We start from the raw sequence: 21,601 nt of genomic DNA, 5'->3' as shown, positions 1-21,601 counted from the left end.
TCCCATCGACCTTTGGGCTGATTTGAGAGACCTGATCCCAGCAGGTGTCTGACCAGACATGCTGGCTGAGAATTAATCAATCCTAGATAGGGTTAAGTCACTTTTTCTCTAGTCCGCATCAAGGCATACTTGCCTTGAAGGATTAGCGTATCCAATGCGAAGTGTATGTGCACAAACCATTACTCCTGGCTCCACGGCGTGCAGTAACCTAATTGGATCACGGTGTAGAAAGAACATTCCCAAATTCTTTCTTTCCCAAATTCTTTCTAGCCAAAATGCTCACTGCAAACAAGAATTATAACCGAATTGCGTGAACTGAATTCCTATGCTTCGAAAGGGGCTGGCTTGAGAGTACGTCCAATGAGAGTAATTGCTTTTAGCGGTCTTGTCCCCAAATTCGACAGCAGAGCCAAAATGGGATTGAGCCCTAGGCAGGACAGACACAGAAACTGTGTCCAGCCAGATTCTTTTAGAACAGTGCTTGGCACATAGTAAGTACTTAATCAAGCAATAGTATTTATTGAGCCCTTACTGGATGTAGAGCACACTAACAGATACCATTATTATAATTAATATTTTTGCTATTATTGTCAACAAATTGGTCCCTAGAAGTAACAACTCTCAGGCTGCGTCCAGTTAGGAGTGATACAATCTGCCATGGAATTAAAATCTCTCTGTCCCCACAGTCTTTACGGGCCAAGCCCATAAGTGATAACACTGCATAACATCCTTAAATTTACTTAGGGCTCTGAGGTACATGACTTCTAACGCTCAGAGGAAAGTCACTGCTTGATGTTTAAAAGATACAATGCAAGATGACAACTCTCTTTCCCCCAAACATTTCTATAATTTGTTATACTGAGTACAGAAGGAGTGATTTCTAAGAAACCCAAAACTGTCACATTAAATTCAAGACCTCAGAGTGGGAAAAGCACGGGTCCGGGAGTCCGCGGATCTAGGTTGTATTTCTGGCTCCGCCATTTGCCTGCTCTGTGACCTTACATAAGTCACTTAATTTCTCCTTCTGGCTCCGCCATTTGCCTGGTCTGTGACCTTACATAAGTCACTAAATTTCTCCGTACCTCAGTTTCCTCATCTGCGAAGTGGCAATTCAATACCTGATCTCACTACCTCTCAGTCTGTGAGCCCCATGGGGGACTGGGACTGTGTCCGACCTGATTAAATTCATAGATATGCTAAGGTTTGAAACAGTGGTTTACATGCAGTAAATGCCTAACAAATACCATTATAATTATGATCCTAGATTTGTATTATCCAGTTCTTATGCAAAACACTATTATTAACTACAGAACTGCAACTTCTTTCTTTTGATAATAATAAAAAAAAGAATTATATATTCCATTAGGTGGCAGTGTAAGATCAGTGTGTTAAATCCTTCAAATTAAAGTGTTTTAGAAGCTGACTGTGGGAACATTTAAGCAACTGTGCTGAGTGGGTGGATACAGAACCATTTGGAATTTACTTAACATGTCAGCATTCACTTTCATATAAGAGATTCATTTATAATAATGAACCATGGAGTACGCAAAACAACAAATGATTTTGAGAGAAACTCAACCATGCTACATTCAGTGAGGTCTGAACGGAGTTGTGGTGCTTTCGATTTGTACTTGGGGAAATTCATTTTTAAGATTTGGCAGAGGGAAAAGAAATGAAAGTAAACACTGGCTAGGGTTGCTCTTTGGTGCACATTACAATAGTTAATAGTCATTTGTTTTAGCCCTAAGTTTGGACTAACGTGATTTTTTTTTTTTGCTGCCTTAAGAAATCAATATTGCAAACCTTTCTTGTCAGGGCTGAATTAGAATTGGGCATTACATCATGATCTGCCAATCTGTTCTTCCAAATAGTCAGTGTTTTCTCTACATCAATATTTTATTATTTTTTATGTTACCACCTTTCCCTATTCTTTCAATGTAATTAACACGTATTCCGCCCGGTGGACGGGTTGGATATCTGGCTAGAGTCTAACAGAACAATGCCACTTCTTGGAAACCAGATTCACCTCGCTCATAAAGCATGTAGAAAAATGAAGTGACCACATTTATTGCATGAATTATACAGCCATCCCCAAATGACAGCCTTACAAAGAAATTATAACAGGATAGTTTCATTACTGAACTCTCCCCCATTTAATATAAAAAAAATACAGTTCCCTAAACATATTAAAGAAACCTCACAATAAATTTCCTTGATGTAAGCTTAATATGCATTCAGCTGTATTCCCGAGGAACTGAAGCTGTTTAAAAATTTCATCCAATCAGGACGAGGTGCCCTCTCTTCAAGTTTAAGATCTTTGTCGCCATTTGAATATGAGTCAGGTATAGAAATATACATTTGTGACAACCCAGCCAATAAATCAGAAATATAGACTTTTTACAAGTGAGTTCCAGTCCTTGTTCAAAGTAAATTTTTTTCAGCAATTAGTAACACTTTTATAAGCATCGAGGCACATGTGTACAAAAAACAGCAGTTAAAGGTTTACGAATATGAAGGACTTAACAGGCAAAGGCGGCCAATAAATACCAGTTGTTAAACATGTGGGTTGAAAGACATCAGCATGTTCGCTGGGTACACCAATAAAATATTTATTAAAGCCTGACTCATACCAAAAAGCAACAAGGAAAACTGAACTCTCCAACTCTCACTTTCTTTTTCATATTTAGATGGATTGGCCACAAAACTGCACGATTCCTCATTGTTCCATGTATTTTTTTTGACTGACAGCTGTAGAAAATTTCCATAAACATTCACATTGCAATTACTGGAAGCTGATTCATTTACCTTTCAAAGGTTTACCCACCACTTTAATCTGGTAATTCATCATAAGCACAGTTAATATTTTATTGCAAATACCCTCTTTACTTAAACCATAATTCACCAAACTTTTCCAATTAATATATTTCTCCAAGCAAAGAGAGTAAAAAAAACCTTCCAAGGATAAAGAGTGGAAAGTCAAAAATAGATCATCTCCATATTTTTAACTTGTTAAAGCAACCACAGGTAGCATTTTTCCAAACAGCACTTCCAAATTTTGGAAAAGATTTCTGGAAGGGGATTTCACATCTGAATAGAGTCTATTAATCCTGCAGTCATCATTTTAAAATTGTTTGAGGTGAAATTAAAAGTCATTTTCTAAAAGCTGGAATATGGGTCATGTTCTACTGCTTTTTTCTCTTTTTTCCCTTTTTAGGTCAAGGAATTAAATATTTTGGATGGCTAAAGTGATCTTCCTGGAGATAACATCAGAAAAATTCTGAGTCTTCTAAGATTAAGAGAACTGTATCAAGGAAGGACTTTTCTCCCTAAGGTTTTGAACTGCAATTGCTGTGTCCACTATCTTTCGTTTTTCGGTTTTCTGACTTTTTTTCTTCATTCGGCCATGTCATTTGTGTTCAGTTAAAAATATTCTCAAATTTTGCGAGTGATAAGACTCGTTACAGTTATAGTCTAAAAGACCTATTCTCCATCATTCCATTTTAATTTTCTCTAATAGCTATTTGTTATGTATACGATTCAGTGATCTGAAATCCACAAGTGCATTTAGACTTAAAATAATCTTCCCTGGAGAAAACCCATACAGGAAAGCAAAAACACAAGAGAACCAAGAGAGAGGGGGCAAAGGGGTGCGTGAAGAGACCATTTGCTCTTGAGAAAATGGGAAAGAAAAGAAAAATAGGCTGAATTACTGCCAACTCTGAAGAATCCCTGTGGTGCCACTCTCAGAGAACACAACTGAAACAAAATTTGGAGGAATAGTTTAATTGTGCTTTATACGTAATAGGCTTGGATAGAAAAATACAAATAACGAAACTGGGAATTTTAATCTTTACCAAGTGCCTAGCCCACTGTTTCAGGAACTCTGTTCACCTGTTCTTTTGCATGAGAAACTGGGATGTATTCTAGTTGAAACATTTGGTAATGCAGAATTTAAAAGGTAAAAAACTTGCGAAACAGACTTCCACACAATGGACTGTAGAGGCAGAGAAATTCCAGCAGCTAAAACGGACTGATTGCATATTACAACCAGGCATGAATGTATTAACAAAACTGCTGAACCTGGACACCTAAGCAAAAATGTAGCTACTCTCCTAAGCGCTGAGTACAGTCCAGAGGAAGCACTCAATAACAACAATGAATATCAAAAGCTGGTTCTGCTACATCAGCTAGCCCTAGGATGGTTTCATTACAACAAAGTTCACCACAGAATGTGACCACACATTGCTCCCCAATGCCACTTGGTAGCAAATGTGAACATTTTTGAAGTGTTTAAATTATCTAATAAAAGTCATATTTTAGCAAAGAAGTTAAAATTTTAATTGCTTAAGAAATTATACCCCCAGAACTGTAGGCATGGAGTTTGATAATTTTGTGGGCTTGGCAGCCGAGTGGCCATTGGTGAGAAAGAGAAGGCATTACAGATTTCAATATCCTGTTTTTCATCCAAGACTAAAGCAGGCTGAATGTGTGCATACACAACATCAACGAATGGCTGATTCTATGCACAATAGTATATTTGTTTCATTAAAACAATACCATAATCTTTATTTTTGGAATGATAAAAAAACCTTTCTGGACCACAGAGAAGAGCCACTTCTATTGAATACTAGGAATTACTGATTGAACTTTGTTCTTCCTATTAAAAAGAAAATTTTAAATACAATGCTAATATTTTAGAATTTTTAAAAAACCTTGTTTACCAGGCTATTACAATTTTTATGGCCACTGCAAACTGCTTTAAATAGCTTGAAATAAGATCATTTAGTGCTCTTTATAGAGGACAGCTAACCAATATCATTTATCACTTGTCCAGCTCTGGACTCCACCACAGGAAAATGAAGAAGATCAATGAAGGTGAGAAAACAAGTTCACCTCTGGCCAGAAGCCCATTTGTAACTGAGGAGTTTGAACAAGTTTCAGGCTTCCTCCAAGCAAGGAAAAACTGGTTTTGTCTTTCAACGACCCTTTGAGACTCCATAAAACTCGGCTCTGGTCTGGAACCAGAGACACAAGCAGTGTTTTTGGGGTTTTTTAATGGTATTTGTTAAATGTGGCAGGCGCTGGGGTAGATACAGGATAATCGGGTTGGACACAGTCCCTGTCTCACATAGGAGTCACAGTCTTAATCCCCATTTAACATATGAGATAACTGAGTCCCAGAAAAATTAAGTGACTTGCCCATGGTCACAGAGCACAAAAGTTTTACAACAAAATCATCCCTCATTCATTCATTCAATAGTATTTATTGAGCGCTTACTATGTGCAGAGCACTGTACTAAGCGCTTGGGATGAACAAGTCGGCAACAGATAGAGACAGTCCCTGCCGTTTGACGGGCTTACAGTCTAATCGGGGGAGACGGACAGACAAGAACAATGGCACTAAACAGCGTCAAGGGGAAGAACATCTCGTAAAAACAATGGCAACTAAATAGAATCAAGGCGATGTACAATTCATTAACAAAATAAATAGGGTAACGAAAATATATATCCCTCAAGATTGGGAAGCCAGTGGAGGCAGTGTGGCCTGGTGAAAAACCCAAAAGACTGGAAATCAGAAGACCCAGATTATAATTCATTCAATAGTATTTATTGAGCGCTTACTATGTGTAGAGCACTGTACTAAGCGCTTGGGATGAACAAGTCGGCAACAGATAGAGACAGTCCCTGCCGTTTGATGGGCTTACAGTCTAATCGGGGGAGACGGACAGACAAGAACAATGGCACTAAACAGCGTCAAGGGGAAGAACATCTCGTAAAAACAATGGCAACTAAATAGAATCAAGGCGATGTACAATTCATTAACAAAATAAATAGGGTAACGAAAATATATACAGTTGAGCGGACGAGTACAGTGCTGTGGGGATGGGAAGGGAGAGGTGGAGGAGCAGAGGGAAAAGGGGAAAATGAGGCTTTAGCTGCGGAGACGTAAAGGGGGGATGGCAGAGGGAGTATAGGGGGAAGAGGAGCTCAGTCTGGGAACGCCTCTTGGAGGAGGTGATTTTTAAGTAAGGTTTTGAAGAGGGAAAGAGAATCAGTTTGGCGGAGGTGAGGAGGGAGGGCGTTCCAGGACCGCGGGAGGACGTGACCCAGGGGTCAATGGCGGGATAGGCGAGACCGAGGGACGGCAAGGAGGTGGGCGGCAGAGGAGCGGAGCGTGCGGGGTGGGCGGTAGAAAGAGAGTAGGGAGGAGAGGTAGGAAGGGGCAAGGTGATGGAGAGCCTTGAAGCCTAGAGTGAGGAGTTTTTGTTTGGAGCGGAGGTTGATAGGCAACCACTGGAGTTGTTTGAGAAGGGGAGTGACATGCCCAGATCGTTTCTGCAGGAAGATGAGCCGGGCAGCGGAGTGAAGAATAGACTGGTGCGGGGCGAGAGAGGAGGAAGGGATGTTAGAGAGAAGGCTGACACAGTAGTCTAGCCGGGATATAACGAGAGCCTGTAGAAGTAAGGTAGCCATTTGGGTGGCGAGGAAAGGGCGGATCCTGGCGATATTGTAGAGGTGAAACCGGCAGGTCTTGGTAACGGATAGGATGTGTGGGGTGAACGAGAGGGACGAGTCAAGGATGACACCGAGATTGCGGGCCTGCGGGACGGGAAGGATGGTCGTGCCATCCACGGTGATGGAGAAGTCTGGGAGCGGACCGGGCTTGGGAGGGAAGATGAGGAGCTCAGTCTTGCTCATGTTGAGTTTTAGGTGGCGGGCCGACATCCAGGTGGAGACGTCCCGGAGGCAGGAGGAGATGCGAGCCTGAAGGGACGGGGAGAGGACGTGGAGGAGATGTAGATCTGCGTGTCATCTGCGTAGAGATGGTAGTCAAAGCCGTGAGAGCGGATGAGTTCACCGAGGGAGTGAGTGTAAATGGAGAACAGAAGAGGGCCAAGAACTGACCCTTGAGGAACTCCAACAGTTAAAGGATGGGAGGGGGAGGAGGCTCTAGCGTAGGAGACCGAGAATGATCGGCCAGAGAGGTAAGAGGAGAACCAGGAGAGGACAGAGTCCGTGAAGCCAAGGTGAGATAAGGTATGGAGGAGGAGGGGATGGTCGACAGTGTCAAAGGCAGCAGAGAGGTCAAGGAGGATCAGAATGGAGTAGGAGCCATTGGATTTGGCAAGAAGGAGGTCATGGGTGACCTTAGAGAGAGCAGTCTCGGTAGAGTGGAGGGGACGGAAGCCAGATTGGAGGGGGTCTAGGAGAGAATGGGAGTTAAGGAATTCTAGGCATCGATTGTAGACGACTCGTTCTAAGATTTTGGAAAGGAAGGGTAGTAGGGAGATAGGACGATAACTGGAGGGAGAAGTGGGGTCAAGAGCGGGTTTTTTTAGGATGGGGGAGACGTGGGCATGTTTGAAGGCAGAGGGGAAGGAGCCCTTGGAGATTGAGTGGTTAAAAATAGAAGTTAAGGAAGGGAGGAGGGCAGGGGCGATGGTTTTAAGAAGGTGAGAGGGAATGGGGTCCGAGGCGCAGGTGGAGGGGGTGGCACTTGCGAGGAGGGAGGAGATCTCCTCTGAGGATACTGCAGGGAAGGATGGGAAAGTAGGGGAGGGGGTTGTTGGGGGGGAGAGGCGGAGGGGTGACTTTGGGGAGCTCAGACCTGATCGTGTTGATTTTCGTGAGGAAATAGGTGGCAAGATCATTAGGGGTGAGAGATGGGGGAGGGGGAGGAACAGGGGGCCTAAGGAGAGAGTTAAAGGTCCGGAACAATCGGCGGGGGTGACGGGCATGGGTGTCGATGAGGGAGGAGAAGAAGCTTTGCCTGGCGGAGGAGAGGGCAGAGTTAAGGCAGGAAAGGATAAATTTGAAGTGTGTGAGGTCAGCTTGGTGCTTGGACTTTCGCCAGCAGCGCTCAGCAGCTCGAGCATAGGAGCGTAGGAGGCGGACGGAGGAGGTGATCCAGGGCTGTGGGTTAGTGGAGCGAGAGCGGCGGAGGGAAAGGGGGGCGAGAGAGTCGAGATGAGTTGGAGTTGAGAGCGGAGACCCGCTCGTCGAGAGTGGGAAGAGAGGACAGGGCGGCAAGGTGAGGCGAGATGCTATTGGAAAGACGGATGGGATCGAGAGAGCGGAGGTCTCTGTGGGGCAGTAGCGAAGATTTGCAGGGGGAGGGAGTGTGAGAGATGAGGCAGGTGAGAAGGTTATGGTCAGAGAGAGGGATTTCAGAGTTGGTGAGTGAGGAGATAGTGCAGCGGCAGGAGATGACGAGATCGAGGGTGTGACTGAGTCGGTGAGTGGGCGCGGTATGGTGGAGGAGGAGGTCGGCAGAGTCGAGGAGGGATAGCAGGCAGGCGGCAGAGGAGTCGTCGGGTACATCCGTATGGATGTTGAAGTCTCCAAGGATCAGAGTGGGCAGAGAGAAGGAGAGGAGGAAGGTGAGAAAGGGGTCAAGGTGGTTGAAGAAGTCGGAGGTGGGACCGGGAGGGCGGTAGATGACGGCGACAAGTAACTGGAGTGGGTGGTAGAGGCGAATGATATGGGCTTCGAAGGAGGGGAAGGAGAGGGAGAGGGGAGGGGGGATAGTGCGGAAGCGGCATCGGGGCGAGAGGAGGAAGCTGACGCCTCCTCCCTTACCGGTGAGTCTGGGGGAGTGGGAGAAGGAGAGGCCTCCGCTGGAGAGAGCGGCGGCGGAGACCGTGTCTTCGGGAGAGAGCCACATTTCCGAAAGGGCGAGGAGGAGGAGAGAGCGGGAGAGGAAAAGGTCATGGATGAAAGGTAGCTTGCCTGTAATAGAGCGGGGGTTCCAGAGGCCACACTTGAAAGTAGCTGTGGGTGAGCCCTTTGAGGGAAAGGGAATGTGTCTGATCTGATTATATGTAGCATGCTTAACACATACCAAGTGCTCAACAAAACCTACAATTAAAATTATCAGTCCCAACACAGCCAGTATCTTGGGATGTGACTTTGAGGAAATCACAACCTCATTGACTCATTTTCCTCATCTGTAAAATGGGGATAAAATCAATTTTGAACCCTGTGTGGGGCAAGGACTCTGTCCAATCTGATCACCCTCTGTGCCAGTGCTTAGTATATAGCATACACTTTATTAAATGCCATAATTTAGGTTAGTTTGGTAACATTCACCAGAAAACCAATTCCAATTCATCACTGACAAAAGCACTCATCGAAGACCCCGATGACTAGGATGATGAAAATTTTAATTAATCAGGGCTTCAGTGTTCCAAAATCTGACCAGGCTTAATGGATAGCATTTGACATGTGGTTAGCAACAGACTCCTAACATGCCAGGAATGGTACCATCAGCAAATTGCATCTTCTTGGTCCCAATTTCTTACTCGTTCCGTCACTTCAACCTCACTGCAAGCAATTGATAAACAAAGAAAATTAAAGGCACTTGGTACTCACTTCTCAATTTCAATGCCAAGTGGGTTAGCTGGCCGTAGGGACAAGGGAGGAATCCCTTTATTCCTGTCGGTGCGCATGTCGTAATAGTTCATTTCATCCATCCAGACGGCTGACTGATCTAAGATACCTAGAGAGAATGGGACAGAGACCTTTAAAATAACAAAGATGGCCTGAACCATCTACTTACTGCTACACTGATTTAATGCTTTAAAATTTAATGCAAAATGCAGGCTGAGGTAATATTTTGGAGGCTGACAAGAAAGTAACCTGGATACAATTATGACTAATCGCATAATTAAGGCAGCCAGGGAACTATCAAAGATGAAGCAAACAAAGTACATTCTCTATTCCACAGAGCATTTCATACATTTGGGGGATGATAAAAATTAAAATCTCTGAAAAGTTCTGTTAAGGCTGATGTACTTAACAGAGGAAGGCAAACTTTCACACAAGCTAGACTTCATACCAATCGCCAATGCATTACTAAAAGTAAACTCAATTCTGCCATACCAAAAGTTTTTATGACACATTTTAACTAGACTATTTCTTGAGGGTGGGGGAACAGTCTTCTGACATTGTGAGCCTGTTTAAATGCAAAGCTGGAAGATGAGATTGTGCGCAAGTGTGAGGTTAAACAGGTTGAGTACTACATCACAAGTTTTGCAATCCTGCAACCCCCAGTTAGAAGAGAACCGAGTTCATCAGATTAAAGACGGGAACAGTCCATAGTATCAGCAGATAGCATAGCCAGTTCTCTTGGATTGCAGAGCATGCAGCCTTGCAAAGCCTTATATAAAGGAAAACCTACACTGCAGTATTCAAAGTATCCAGCACTGTGTACATGAGCAAAGCACTTCCACTGACCCTGAATCGTTAAAATGTTCCCTAATTCCCTAACAGCACTGTAGCCAAACTGCATCAAGAAAACACACACTCGCTATGGCATAACTGAGTACATTCATCATAGTGATCATCCTGAAAGAATATTTTGGACACCTTTGTTCTTTTTGAAAAACTGCTGGAAAGACTTAAGCATGAGAGGTTAAGAACATGTTGGGAGCCTTAACTTAATGAAAAGCTTTTCGTTTTGGATTATTTTTCAGTGACCCATAAACCAGCCTTTTGGGTTGAAATTTAGGACTTACTCTTTGACATCAATGTGAGGCATTTTAATCTTGGTGTAGGTAGTTAGGAGCCATCTTTGATCTCAAATAAAGTGAAACTCTGATTGAAAATGGACTCAAAGTGTAAGAAGTGTCTTTCACTTCTCCCATACGAATTTGGAAATCTTGTATGTATAGCCTTGCAAATTAACATGACCCTAGCTATTTCCTTGTATGTGTATTATTAGCATAAATGCTGCCAACACAGCTGTGGTAGTCATGCCTTTTGATTAACTGTTTAAAGATACATTTAGATTCACAGGAAGCATTTTTCCTTTGCTCTGGTGAAATTCACTTTGGAGTCATATGCAGTTGAATGGGAGGATCTTGTTTTTCCCAAAAGAATTCTGGTACACATACTACTCAGGGGGCATTCAGAGGATTTATTTTTTTTTTAAACAGTCATCCAACTCTGGCTCCTACCACACAGCTGTTTAGAGTCCCCAAGTTTTGACGCAGAACAAGCATTCTGGTTTGAAACTGGAAGCCAGATGTTTTTGGAGCAAAACTAATAGGCATGTCATTTTAGCAAAATCCACATTTTGTATCCTTTCTCCTGGTTTTCTAGGAGTTGGACTCCAGATTTGCAACTTGTGTCATCTTTTTAAAAATTCTCGGTTTTAGTGTTGAAGGATAAGGAGGATTTTCCAGTATTTAACACAGCGACTGAATCTCAGAGTTCCATAAACATAATTCCATAATATAAGGGCTACTACTCTGTCCCACATTATTTTGATCATCTCAAAATGATCACTTGCAAGGACATACAGATGCTTTGAATTACTCTGCAGCAAGTAGTTTCACATAGTAGTAATAGTATTAAGTGTAGAGAAGCAGCGTGGCTCAGTGGAAAGAGCACGGGCTTTGGAGTCAGGGGTCATGAGTTCGAATCCCAGCTCTGCCACTTGTCAGCTGTGTGACTGTGGGCAAGTCACTTCACTTCTCTGTGCCTCAGTTCCCTCAACTGTAAAATGGGGATGAAGACTGTGAGCCCCACGTAGGACAACCTGATTCCCCTGTGTCTACCCCAGCGCTTAGAACAGTGCTCTGCACATAGTAAGCGCTTAACAAATACCAACATAATTATTATTATTATTACTGTAAAGAAAGCACTGTACTAAACACTGAGAAGGGTTACATGGATGAGCATTAGACAGGATCTAATAAAAAATCCCATAGATAGCCCAGATTACAAATTTATTAGGGGTAAAAACACATTTGGGGATCCAACTTTCACATGATTCACTTTAACATCAAATAAAGTATTATAAAGACCCATCTTGCAGAAAGAATTTGTGGTCTAATAAAACCAGAACAGACCACAGAAACGGTTTTAAACATCCAGTTCCTTCCCTTAGCTGGAAAACTGCTGATGGCTTTTAAGAGCATATTTCTACAACTGGCTTCTTTATATGTGATTTATGCTAACTAAGGAATCCTGACTGAGCAGCTCTCACTCTTTTGTATCGCACACAAACATTTTGAAATGGGCGGAGAAGATTGGAAAATTTTTTAAGCATTTTCAAATAAAAACAAAATCTCAGTGGTGTAATCATTACAGGATCAAATTTTGCCCTCTGAAGGCACAATGGGCAATTAATAATGATACACATTTCAAAGGGTTTGTGTGGTCTAAACAGTCGGCAAAAGAAATAAAAGAATAATACTTTGGGGCTATTGATTTCCGAATTAGACGAGACTTCTACTAAAAATTACAATAAACAAAATAACTGCTGATTCGGATGGTTTCGCACAAAGACTGAAGAAGCCACGATACCTATTTTTTCAGGCTTAAGAAGTTTAAAAGAGACTGTAGAAGTTCCTTTGCCACCTGACTTGGTGGTGACAATAATGTCACCCTTAACATTCTTAGCTTGTCCCACTCGACACACAATTTTGCTGGCAGACATCCATTCTGCAGTCAGAAGGCAATTGTGTCCACAAATTGTAAAACAAAGAATGGCCATCAAACAAAAAGAAATTGCATAAAGTGTTTTAGAGTTTAAAACAGCAATTTGAAGGCAGTGCTTGGGTTTTTTTCCACTTAAATATTCATTTAGCAGTACAAATGTCTCTATTGAATATCTGATGTTAACAATTAAATTTATCCACAAGCCTCTCTGCAAGCCAATAAATAGAACAGTGTTCTACGGCTATTCACGCTGTCCTGGGTATGCCAATTTGACCATTTTTGAGTTGAATTTTCCACACCGTTATTAAGCTACTATTTAGTTTGAAATTGGGTGTCATAAATAATATTTTCCTAGCCATTGGAGGTCAGATTCACAGAAGGTTGCCAGACAAACATGCATAAACTCCAAACCATAAGTACGCCATGAGCTTTTTCCGCTAAAAATACCAACTCACCTCACTCTGAAGACAACTGTTTAGATTTCTACCATTGTTCATTAGTGGATTGCTTGCAGAATGGGGATGAATAGAGAAGAAGCCTTGTGGTGGATTTTCCCTGGAATTTTGAAGTTCTTTAAAAGGTCTGCATAGGGCCAGACTCAATTCCAGTGCTATGAAATCCTCCACACTGGGCCTCTTTGGAACCCATGCTGAAATGGCTGGTAAGATCTCTCAGGAAACAGGTGCTCCCAGCCCCATCCAACCTACCCATAGTGAGGTCTGAAGTGTCAGGTAGGGCTGAGTGAGACAAGTTGGCTTTAACCCATTAGCAGGCCCTTTCCTGGTTCAGTTGCCCTAGGTCTTATGTTCAGGTGCCCTGGGGCTCATGTCTTACAGGTGCCCATCCTTCTTGATGATGAGGGCTCCAAAGGGCTGCTACCTCACAAGGCAACAAGTAGAGGAACACAGAGAGCAAGTCTTCATGAGAAAAAGGCCCGGGCCCCACCAGAATCCGCTTGCTTCTTCCTCTCCCTGCCATCCCACTTAGTCCTGCCACAGTGTCAGAAGGCAAGGAGTTTAAAAAGTGAAAGTTCTGCCCTCTAAATCCACTCTTACATACTTTAGTTGAAGGCAGCTCTTCTTCACTGACTGTGCAGCTTGTGCTAAAAACCTAGGTAACACCATGGCTTAGCAAGAAGCAGTGTGGCCTAGTGGAAAGAGCACAGGGCTGGAAGGACCTGGGTTCCAATTCTGCCTCTGCCACTTGTCTGCTACGTGACTTTGGGCAAGTAACTTAGAAACCCTCTTCAAAACCCTACTTAAAACTCACCTCCTCCAAGAGGCCTTCCCAGACTGAGCTCTTCTCCCTCTACTCCCTCTACCACCCCCCTTCACCTCTCCGCAGCTTAACCCTCTTTTCCCCCCATTTCCCTCTGCTCCTCCCCCCTCCCTTCCCATCCCCTCAGCACTGTACTCGTCTGCTCAACTGTATATATTTTCATCACCCTATTTATTTTGTTAATGAAATGTACATCGCCTTGATTCTATTTAGTCGCCATTGTTTTTACGAGATGTCCTTCCCCTCAACTCTATTTATTGCCATTGTTCTTGTCTGTCCGTCTCCCCCGATTAGACTGTAAGCCCGTCAAACGGCAGGAACCGTCTCTATCTGTTGCCGACTTGTTCATTCCAAGCACTTAGTACAGTGCTCTGCACATAGTAAGCGCTCAATAAATACTACTGAACTAATGATGATGACAAGGGTATTTAAGTGCTTACTGTGTTCATTCATTCAATAGTATTTATTGAGTGCTTACTATGTGCACAGCACTGTACTAAGCACTTGGAATGTACAAATCGGTAACGGAGACAGTCCCTGCACTTTGACGGGCTTACAGTCTAATCGGGGGAGATGGACACACAAGAACAATGGCAATAAATAGAATTGAGGGGAAGAGCATCTCATTAAAACAATAGCAAATAAATAGAATTAGGGTGATGTACATCTCAATAACAAAATAAATAGGGTAATGAAGATATATACAGTTGAGTGGACGAGTACAGTGCTAAGGGGATGGGACGGCAGAAGGGGAGGAGCAGAGGGAAAGGCGGGAGAAGAGTGTTTAGCTGCGGAGAGGTGATGGGGGTGGGTAGGGGGAGCAGAGGGAAAAGGGGAGCTCAGTCTGGGAAGGCCTCTTGGAGGAGGTGAGCTTTAAGTAGGGTTTTGAAGAGGGGAAGAGAATTAGTTTGGCGGAGGTGAGGAGGGAGGACGTTCCAGGACCGCAGGAGGACGTGGCCCAGGGGTCGACGGCGGGATAGGCGAGAACGGGGAATGGTGAGGAGGTGGGCGGCAGAGGAGCAGACCGTGCAGGGTGGGCAGTAGAAAGAGAGAGAACTATGTGCCAGGCACTGTTCTAAACAGTGGGGTAGATATAAGGTAATCAGGTTGCCCCACATGGGGCTCATAGTCTTAATCCTCATTTTACAGATGAAGTAACTGAGGCACAGAGAAGTTAAGTGGCTTGCCCAAGGTCACAAGGCAGATAAGTAGCGGAGCCGGGATTAGAACCCACGAACTCTGACTCCTAAGTTCGTGCTCTTTCCACTAAGTTAATCCCCTGCTTGCTGCTGCCGCCGCTCACCAATTTCTTTCTCTGCTCTGGAAAGCCCGTCACAATTCTGGTTCAAGGAGTTTTTATAGATCTGCAGCCTGATGGCCATACTGTGATATGAGTTTACGGCTCTTCGGTAGGAAAGCCTGGGCCATCCCTGGTCTAAGAACACATGTTGACATATCTAAGAAAATGTTATCCCTGACTTTCTGAAAGAAAGAACTGGATGCACTCTCACTTGGCATACCGATGATTACAATCATAGTTCAGCCAGCTTTAAAGCTTTCCAACAGCCATAACTTAATTTGAAGTGATGTCGTATGCTGCAAAATCAGTATGGTAAATTGTCACTCACTAGAGAGTTCTATTTAGCTAAATAGGAAAAGGGGCCTCTCAGAAACCATGTAACTTTTTATTTGAGCACTGATCAGAGGTGCCCTCTTTCTAAGTCCCATAAGGGTCAGAGCCTTTGCTGCCTAAGCACTGTGTGATTAGCTATGGCCCCACTCCTCTTGGGGTTAACTGGCCCCATCCCTTGGATTCAGAAAGAGGCCAGAGATGAAGCCAAGATGATGGCTCTATTCCTTGCCTTCTGCTGGTAGGCCTTTGGGACTGAACCATCCTCTTTGCTGCTCAAATGAGACAAACTGCCTCTTGCTCCTCTGTCTCCCCACAGGAGGACAGTTACTAGAGATAATCCAGGTCCTCTGATTGCCAGGCTTATGCTCTTCCTCGGCTTCTCTTCTGTCTCTCCCTCTCACTTACCTTTCTCTTCCTCCCTTCCCTACCCCTTCCACTCCTGATGCTCTTCCAAGTTCATCAAAAGCTCGCAATGAAAAATGGGCACCCTTGGCCATTCCAATTTTAAGGAGTAACTCAGGTTCAGCACAAATATGACTAGTATGGTTGTACCGCCTGCTACTCTTTAAACTTGTCTGCTTTGTATTTTCAATTTCTATAATGTGATCAATTTAATTTATGGAAAAAATAAGCACAGGAATTGGGGGCCAAAACCAGAAACATCTTACTTTATTCATATTGCCCAGAAAAACCTGGCACAGTCACTGTTTGTCTAATATAAAGACCACTTTAACAGATGTCAAATTTGATTTAAATACTGAAATACTGAAATTGTATTTGGAAATGACCAAAATTAGTACTTATAAAGAATGTTATAAATTCTAAAGGGATAATAACTATGGCTTGTGGGTTCATTCTGTAAGCTTACTTATATTAATTGCAATGCTGAAATTTAGGGTTTAACTACATTTAAATGTTAAAATTCCAAGCACTAATACTTTTTATAGCAATTTAAGGATATCTTTTTTAATTTCCTGTGGGTTTTGCTTGAATGAATGTCTTTCAAAAAATGAACATTGAAAGGCATCTAAGATTTTACAAATTAGTCTCAATCAATTTTATACAAAAATACTTCAAAATAACAAATGCAAGGGCAAGAATATCCACAAATGCCAACTGCAATAAAGGATTTGCCTTTTACACCAAAACCAATGAAACTTCCAAAATCCAAAGTCCAAACTGCTTTGGGCCCTGCTACTCTGAATACACTAATAATAATAGCGTACGGTACCAGAATGACTTGATAGTAGAAGATGGGACATTTTAAAGAGTGTGTGTCCATGGAGTTGCTATGAGTCAGAAATAACTCGATGGTATTTGACGAAGAAGATTTGTTAAGCCCTTACTTTACGCCAGGCACTGTACTAAGCACTGGTATAGATATGAGCTTATCATGTTGGACACAGTCCCTGACCCTTGTGGGGCTCACAGACAATCCCCATTTTACATATAACTGAGGCACAGAGAAGTGAAGTTCATACAGCAGACAAGTGGAGGAGCCAGGATTAGAACCCAGGTCGTTTTTATAATTGACATGGATTATTGAGCGCTTACTATGTGCAGAGAGCTATACACTGTAGAGATGAGGAAATGGAGTCTCAGAGAAGTCAGGTCACACAGCGGGCAAGTGGTAGAAGCAGGGATTAGAACTCAGATCCTCCAACTCCCAGGCCCGAGTTCTTTCCATTAGGCCGGGCTGCATCTCCAAAGAGAGCTGTTACCTAGAGGTTTTTAGTGCATACATTCCTGGCTGGGCTGGAATTCCAGGATCCAGACAAAGGGAGCCGCAGGAATTGCCACCTCGATGTGACCGACTGTTCCGGCAAAGCAAGTGGTGTTGACAGCGGCAGCTAGGTAACTGCTATATGTGTTGGATCACCCTCAAGAGGCCCAGTCCCCTGAAGATTCAGCCTGCTCTCCTTCCCACTCGGAGTCTGGAAACATATGGGCAGTATCTTTCAAAGCTGTCATTTTTCCAGGAGATGAAATGGCATCGACACAAAGCAGAACAAAACTACAAGAGTATGTCTACCGTTCATTACCCATGACTAGAGTTCCATGTTTTTTGTTTACTAAAACCTGCTACCGAGAAATCGATTACGTGGAAAAAAAGGAAATAGACAAGTACTGTGTAGACATGCCTAACGAACTTTATTTAGAAATGGGGTTTAACTTGACCACTGTAGAAACTGTCCAACTTAAAAATCCACCAATGATTAGCATTTATGCTTGCTTCAGTTCACTTCATCTTGTCCTACGAATACCAGGATTTAAAGCTAAATTGTGCTGAGGTTTATAAAAGTACCACATACATGTCAAGTAAGAATAACTTTATCTGAAATTAAAATTGTGATTAAAAACTGCACAACCTATCAATCTTTACCCTAAGGGCAAGAGATAATTGCTAGTTGCATCTTGGAAGTAACTTCCCTCCCAAAGGTACAGCACTGCACAACTTGGAGATTTTTTTTCCCCCACTTTCGGTAAACACAGCTGGAACAATCCATAAAGCAAAGTATACAGCTAGCTAGACCATTGTAATTAAAATAGTATTAAATTTTTAATTTTGAATGGTATCTGATGAAGAAATCCAAACACCATAGAAAAATTATTTAACCTACACTCTATGTGAACAGGACTAGAAAAAAGACTTAGAAAACAGGGCCTAATGGTCTAAATCCTGCACTGAGTGTCTAAGTGGTCTAGAACATGGCCTAGTGGAAGATGTCCTACGTTCTAATCCCAGTTCTGCTATTCAACTTCCATGTGACCTTGGGGAAGTCATTTAACTTCACTGAACCTTAGTTTCCTCATCAGTAAAATGGAGATTAAATAGCTACTCTCCCTCCCCCTCAGACTATAAGCCCAGTATGGGACAGGGCCTCTGTCCAACTTGATTATTTTGTATCTATCCCAGTGCCTGACACATAGTAAGCCCTTAATAAATACCACAATTATTATTAATTTATTAACAACTATCAAACACTATGTATATAACCCTGTACTAAATACTGGGGCCAATGGAAAAAATAAATTAAATTCCAACCCTATGCATGGCTCATGATCTAAAAGGGAGAAGAAAGGTACAAAGGACAAGAAGAATATCAAAATAGGCACGTCACGGTGGCCTAGGATAGGAAGTGTGTGACATACAGAGCTTGGTATTTCATACTAAGAGAAGCAGCGTGGCTCAGTGGAAAGAGCCTGGGCTTCGGAGTCAGAGGACATGGGTTCGACTCCCGGCTCTGCTGCTTGTCAGCTGTGTGACTGTGGGCAAGTCACTTAACTTTTCTGTGCCTCAGTTACCTCATCTGTAAAATGGGGATTAACTGTGAGCCTCATGTGAGACAACCTGATGACCCTGTATCTACCCCAGCCCTTAGAACAGTGCTCTGAACATAGTAAGTACTTAATAAATACCAACATTATTATACTTAAGCTTTCATAATTTCTTCACAGAGCCTTATACAAATTTCACACTCTCAAGGGTCATCGGGAGGTCATGATGTCTGAGGCCAAAGATGAGTCTCATAGACATAGAGATGCCCATGATGGTGCTTGTGGAACACCAAGCATGAAGTGTGATGTAATGACATCATAGCAACCTTTTGGGAAGTCCACCCTAGTTCTTCTGAACCTACAGCATTTCTCCAGGGTTTTTTCCCTAACCTCCAGCATTTCCCTAACCTCCTCTAGAGCCACTGTGCTCTGGGCTAAGTCCACGTTAACAGAAGCAAGCTTCCCTAAAAGTACTTGAAGGAGGAAGCCATGGCAGTCACCACTGCTTCTGAGACTGTAGTTCTCTCTCCAGGTAATTTTCCCTTTCCACTCCTCTCTTCCAGGCCTGACAAGACCTCCAGCCTTCATGGAGCTCCCTCTCTCCAGGCAGCATAGGTAGAATGGCATGGAGTGGGAGGGAATGCTATGGAAGCCCTCTAGACTGTAAGCTCATTGTGGGCCGGGAATGGGTCCACCAACTATGTTTTATGGTACGTTCCCAAGCACTTAGTACAGTGCTTTGCCCACAGCAAGCGTTCAGTGTGTACCATTGATTGATTGGAAGAGTAAAGGACACACAAGGAAAGGTCCACGATGGCCATCTTAGACCCAGCACAATCCTCATGCTGGGCCACCTAGACAGAATATCTGAAATAGGAAAGTTGACAGCCTAACGTTTCACACTTATGTAAGAACTTTTGAATTCACAATGTGCTTTTTTGGGAGCACATTATCGGTCACAAAGCACATTATCTTGGCAGGCTATATATATATACACACACACAAATATACATATGTATATTTACAATGAACATGTAAATAAATCATAAGGGTAATAAAGAAATATATATGATAATGTTTCATTTACGTATACATTGTAAATCAATTTAGACATTTTATTACTGTGATATACTTTTGATGTTTTTCATAATATTTTCTGCCAGATGTCCAATCTTGTGCCTACCCCACTGCTTAGGACATAGTAAGTTTTTAGACAGTAAGCTCGTTCTGGGCAGGGAGTATGTCTGTTTGTCATATCATACTCTTCCAAATGCTTAGTACAGTGCTTTTGCACTCAGTAAGCGTAATAAATACAATTAAATGAATGAACATAATATCTGTTTAATTATTAGAAAAGGCCATATGTGTAATTATTAGAAAAGGCTGCTGAAAATAGATGCATGTCATCTTGATTTAGAACATGAATTCCACAAATATCTATAAACAAAATTATCTATTTTTCTCATCATGTTAATCTACAACCTCTTGTGATGGAAACTATATTGATTTTATGAGCACATAGGATTTAAAATACACAGGCTCCAGTTTGGGTATCATGCTTCTGCACTTAAAATGCCTCTTTAGTTGCCCAGACAAAAATGTTTGTCAAAATTTACTCCTATAGGAAAAACCCACATAAGCACCAAGTAACTTGTTTTGACTTACCTATTAAGTCCGTTGGGCCTGTTCCCAGGTTCTCCCCTCTAATCGTAACTTTAGTCCATGAGATTCCCTCATTTGGCGAGATGCCTGTAACCAAGGGGCGTTGGCGGGATTGAGACATAATCGTTTGGACTGCAAACCGGTGATCCAGTTAGAAAATAATCTAGGATGAAAAAGGAAATGTCAACAATTAAAAAAAAAAAACAACTCAAAATCACTTTCACATACGTTAATCTGAAAAATCTAACTCATAACTGCCCCATTTCTTGCCTCCTCATTATGGCGGAAGTCACTGGAAACGCTATCTAAATGCACCGCTTTCCTCTCTCCTGTTTGATCCCTAGAATCGCAGATTCTCCCTCATCAATCCACTGGTATTGTACATGCTAGAGTGAAGTCTCCTTAGTAGTCTCTTTTCACTATTCTTATCTTACATGCAACAGCAGACTTTCCCCCCTTTTTGAGAACTGTTAAGTGGACTTCAATTCTCCTGCAGGACAAATTAAAATGTCTGATCCTGGGTCCTCAGCTAATTATCCTACTTTTATCCAACGGCTCCAAACTCCCTCCTCTCCTGTATCTGGACCATCACATGCCATTACTCTGATCTGGGATGCTTTCCCATTTCATTCCCAAAACAGGCATCTCCCCTCTAATAAGCTGATCCATTTCCTTCTTGAAGCTTGAATGTTTAACCCTATCTGAAATCAGTCATTTCAGCCATACTACCTGTCTTTTGGCTTCTTTTGTCTCCCAATACTCAGTTTGGGGTTCTTTAATGGTATTTGGGCTTTATTTTTTTTAGTGGTATTTGTTAAGTGTTTACTATGTGCCAGGCACTGTACTAAACGCTGGGGTAGATACCAGCAAATCAGTTGGACACAGTCCCTGTCCCACATGGGGCTCACGGTCTTAATCCCCATTTTACAGATGAGTAAACCGAGGCACAGAAAAGTGATGTGACTTGCCCAAGGTCACACAGAGTAGACAAGTGGTGGAGTTGGGATAGGAACTCAGGTCCTTCTGACCTGAGCCCCATGGTCTATTCACTACTAGGCCATGCTGCTTCCCGTTCAACAAAAACTGTTCCAATGTTCCTTTTTTAAGAGTGGTGCAGTGTGAAGACTACTCTGAATGGCCATCAGTAGTCCCCTTAAGTCCATTAGAGACTCCCAAAGGTTGGGTTTACAGAAATATTAGCTAGCCTCTCTCAGTTGGAAAGATCAGCCTAAGGAAAACTCCGGGTTTCACAGGTTTATTGCAGAGGTGTAGCGATTTAAGTGGTAGAGATAAAACTGGGAG

The 21,601-nt window shown here is 42.6% G+C and overlaps 1 protein-coding gene across 1 annotated transcript in view; it reads right to left on the bottom strand.

Annotated features, from left to right (window-relative positions):
* Window positions 1–20,420, bottom strand: part of LOC114808671 (exocyst complex component 2-like) — a 164,093-nt gene extending 143,673 nt beyond the window's left edge. The window contains exons 1-2 of the mRNA XM_039910964.1: window positions 20,303–20,420; window positions 9,373–9,499 (exon numbers count right to left, since the gene is read on the bottom strand). Of these exons, the coding sequence (XP_039766898.1) occupies window positions 9,373–9,499; window positions 20,303–20,420 (245 nt within the window). The remainder of the gene's footprint in view (window positions 1–9,372; window positions 9,500–20,302) is intronic.
* Window positions 20,421–21,601: the final 1,181 nt, after the last annotated feature.

This window comes from Ornithorhynchus anatinus, chromosome Y2 (genome assembly GCF_004115215.2).
Source record: "Ornithorhynchus anatinus isolate Pmale09 chromosome Y2, mOrnAna1.pri.v4, whole genome shotgun sequence".
Lineage (NCBI taxonomy): Eukaryota > Metazoa > Chordata > Mammalia > Monotremata > Ornithorhynchidae > Ornithorhynchus > Ornithorhynchus anatinus.
This window is presented reverse-complemented; position numbering and strand designations above follow the sequence as displayed.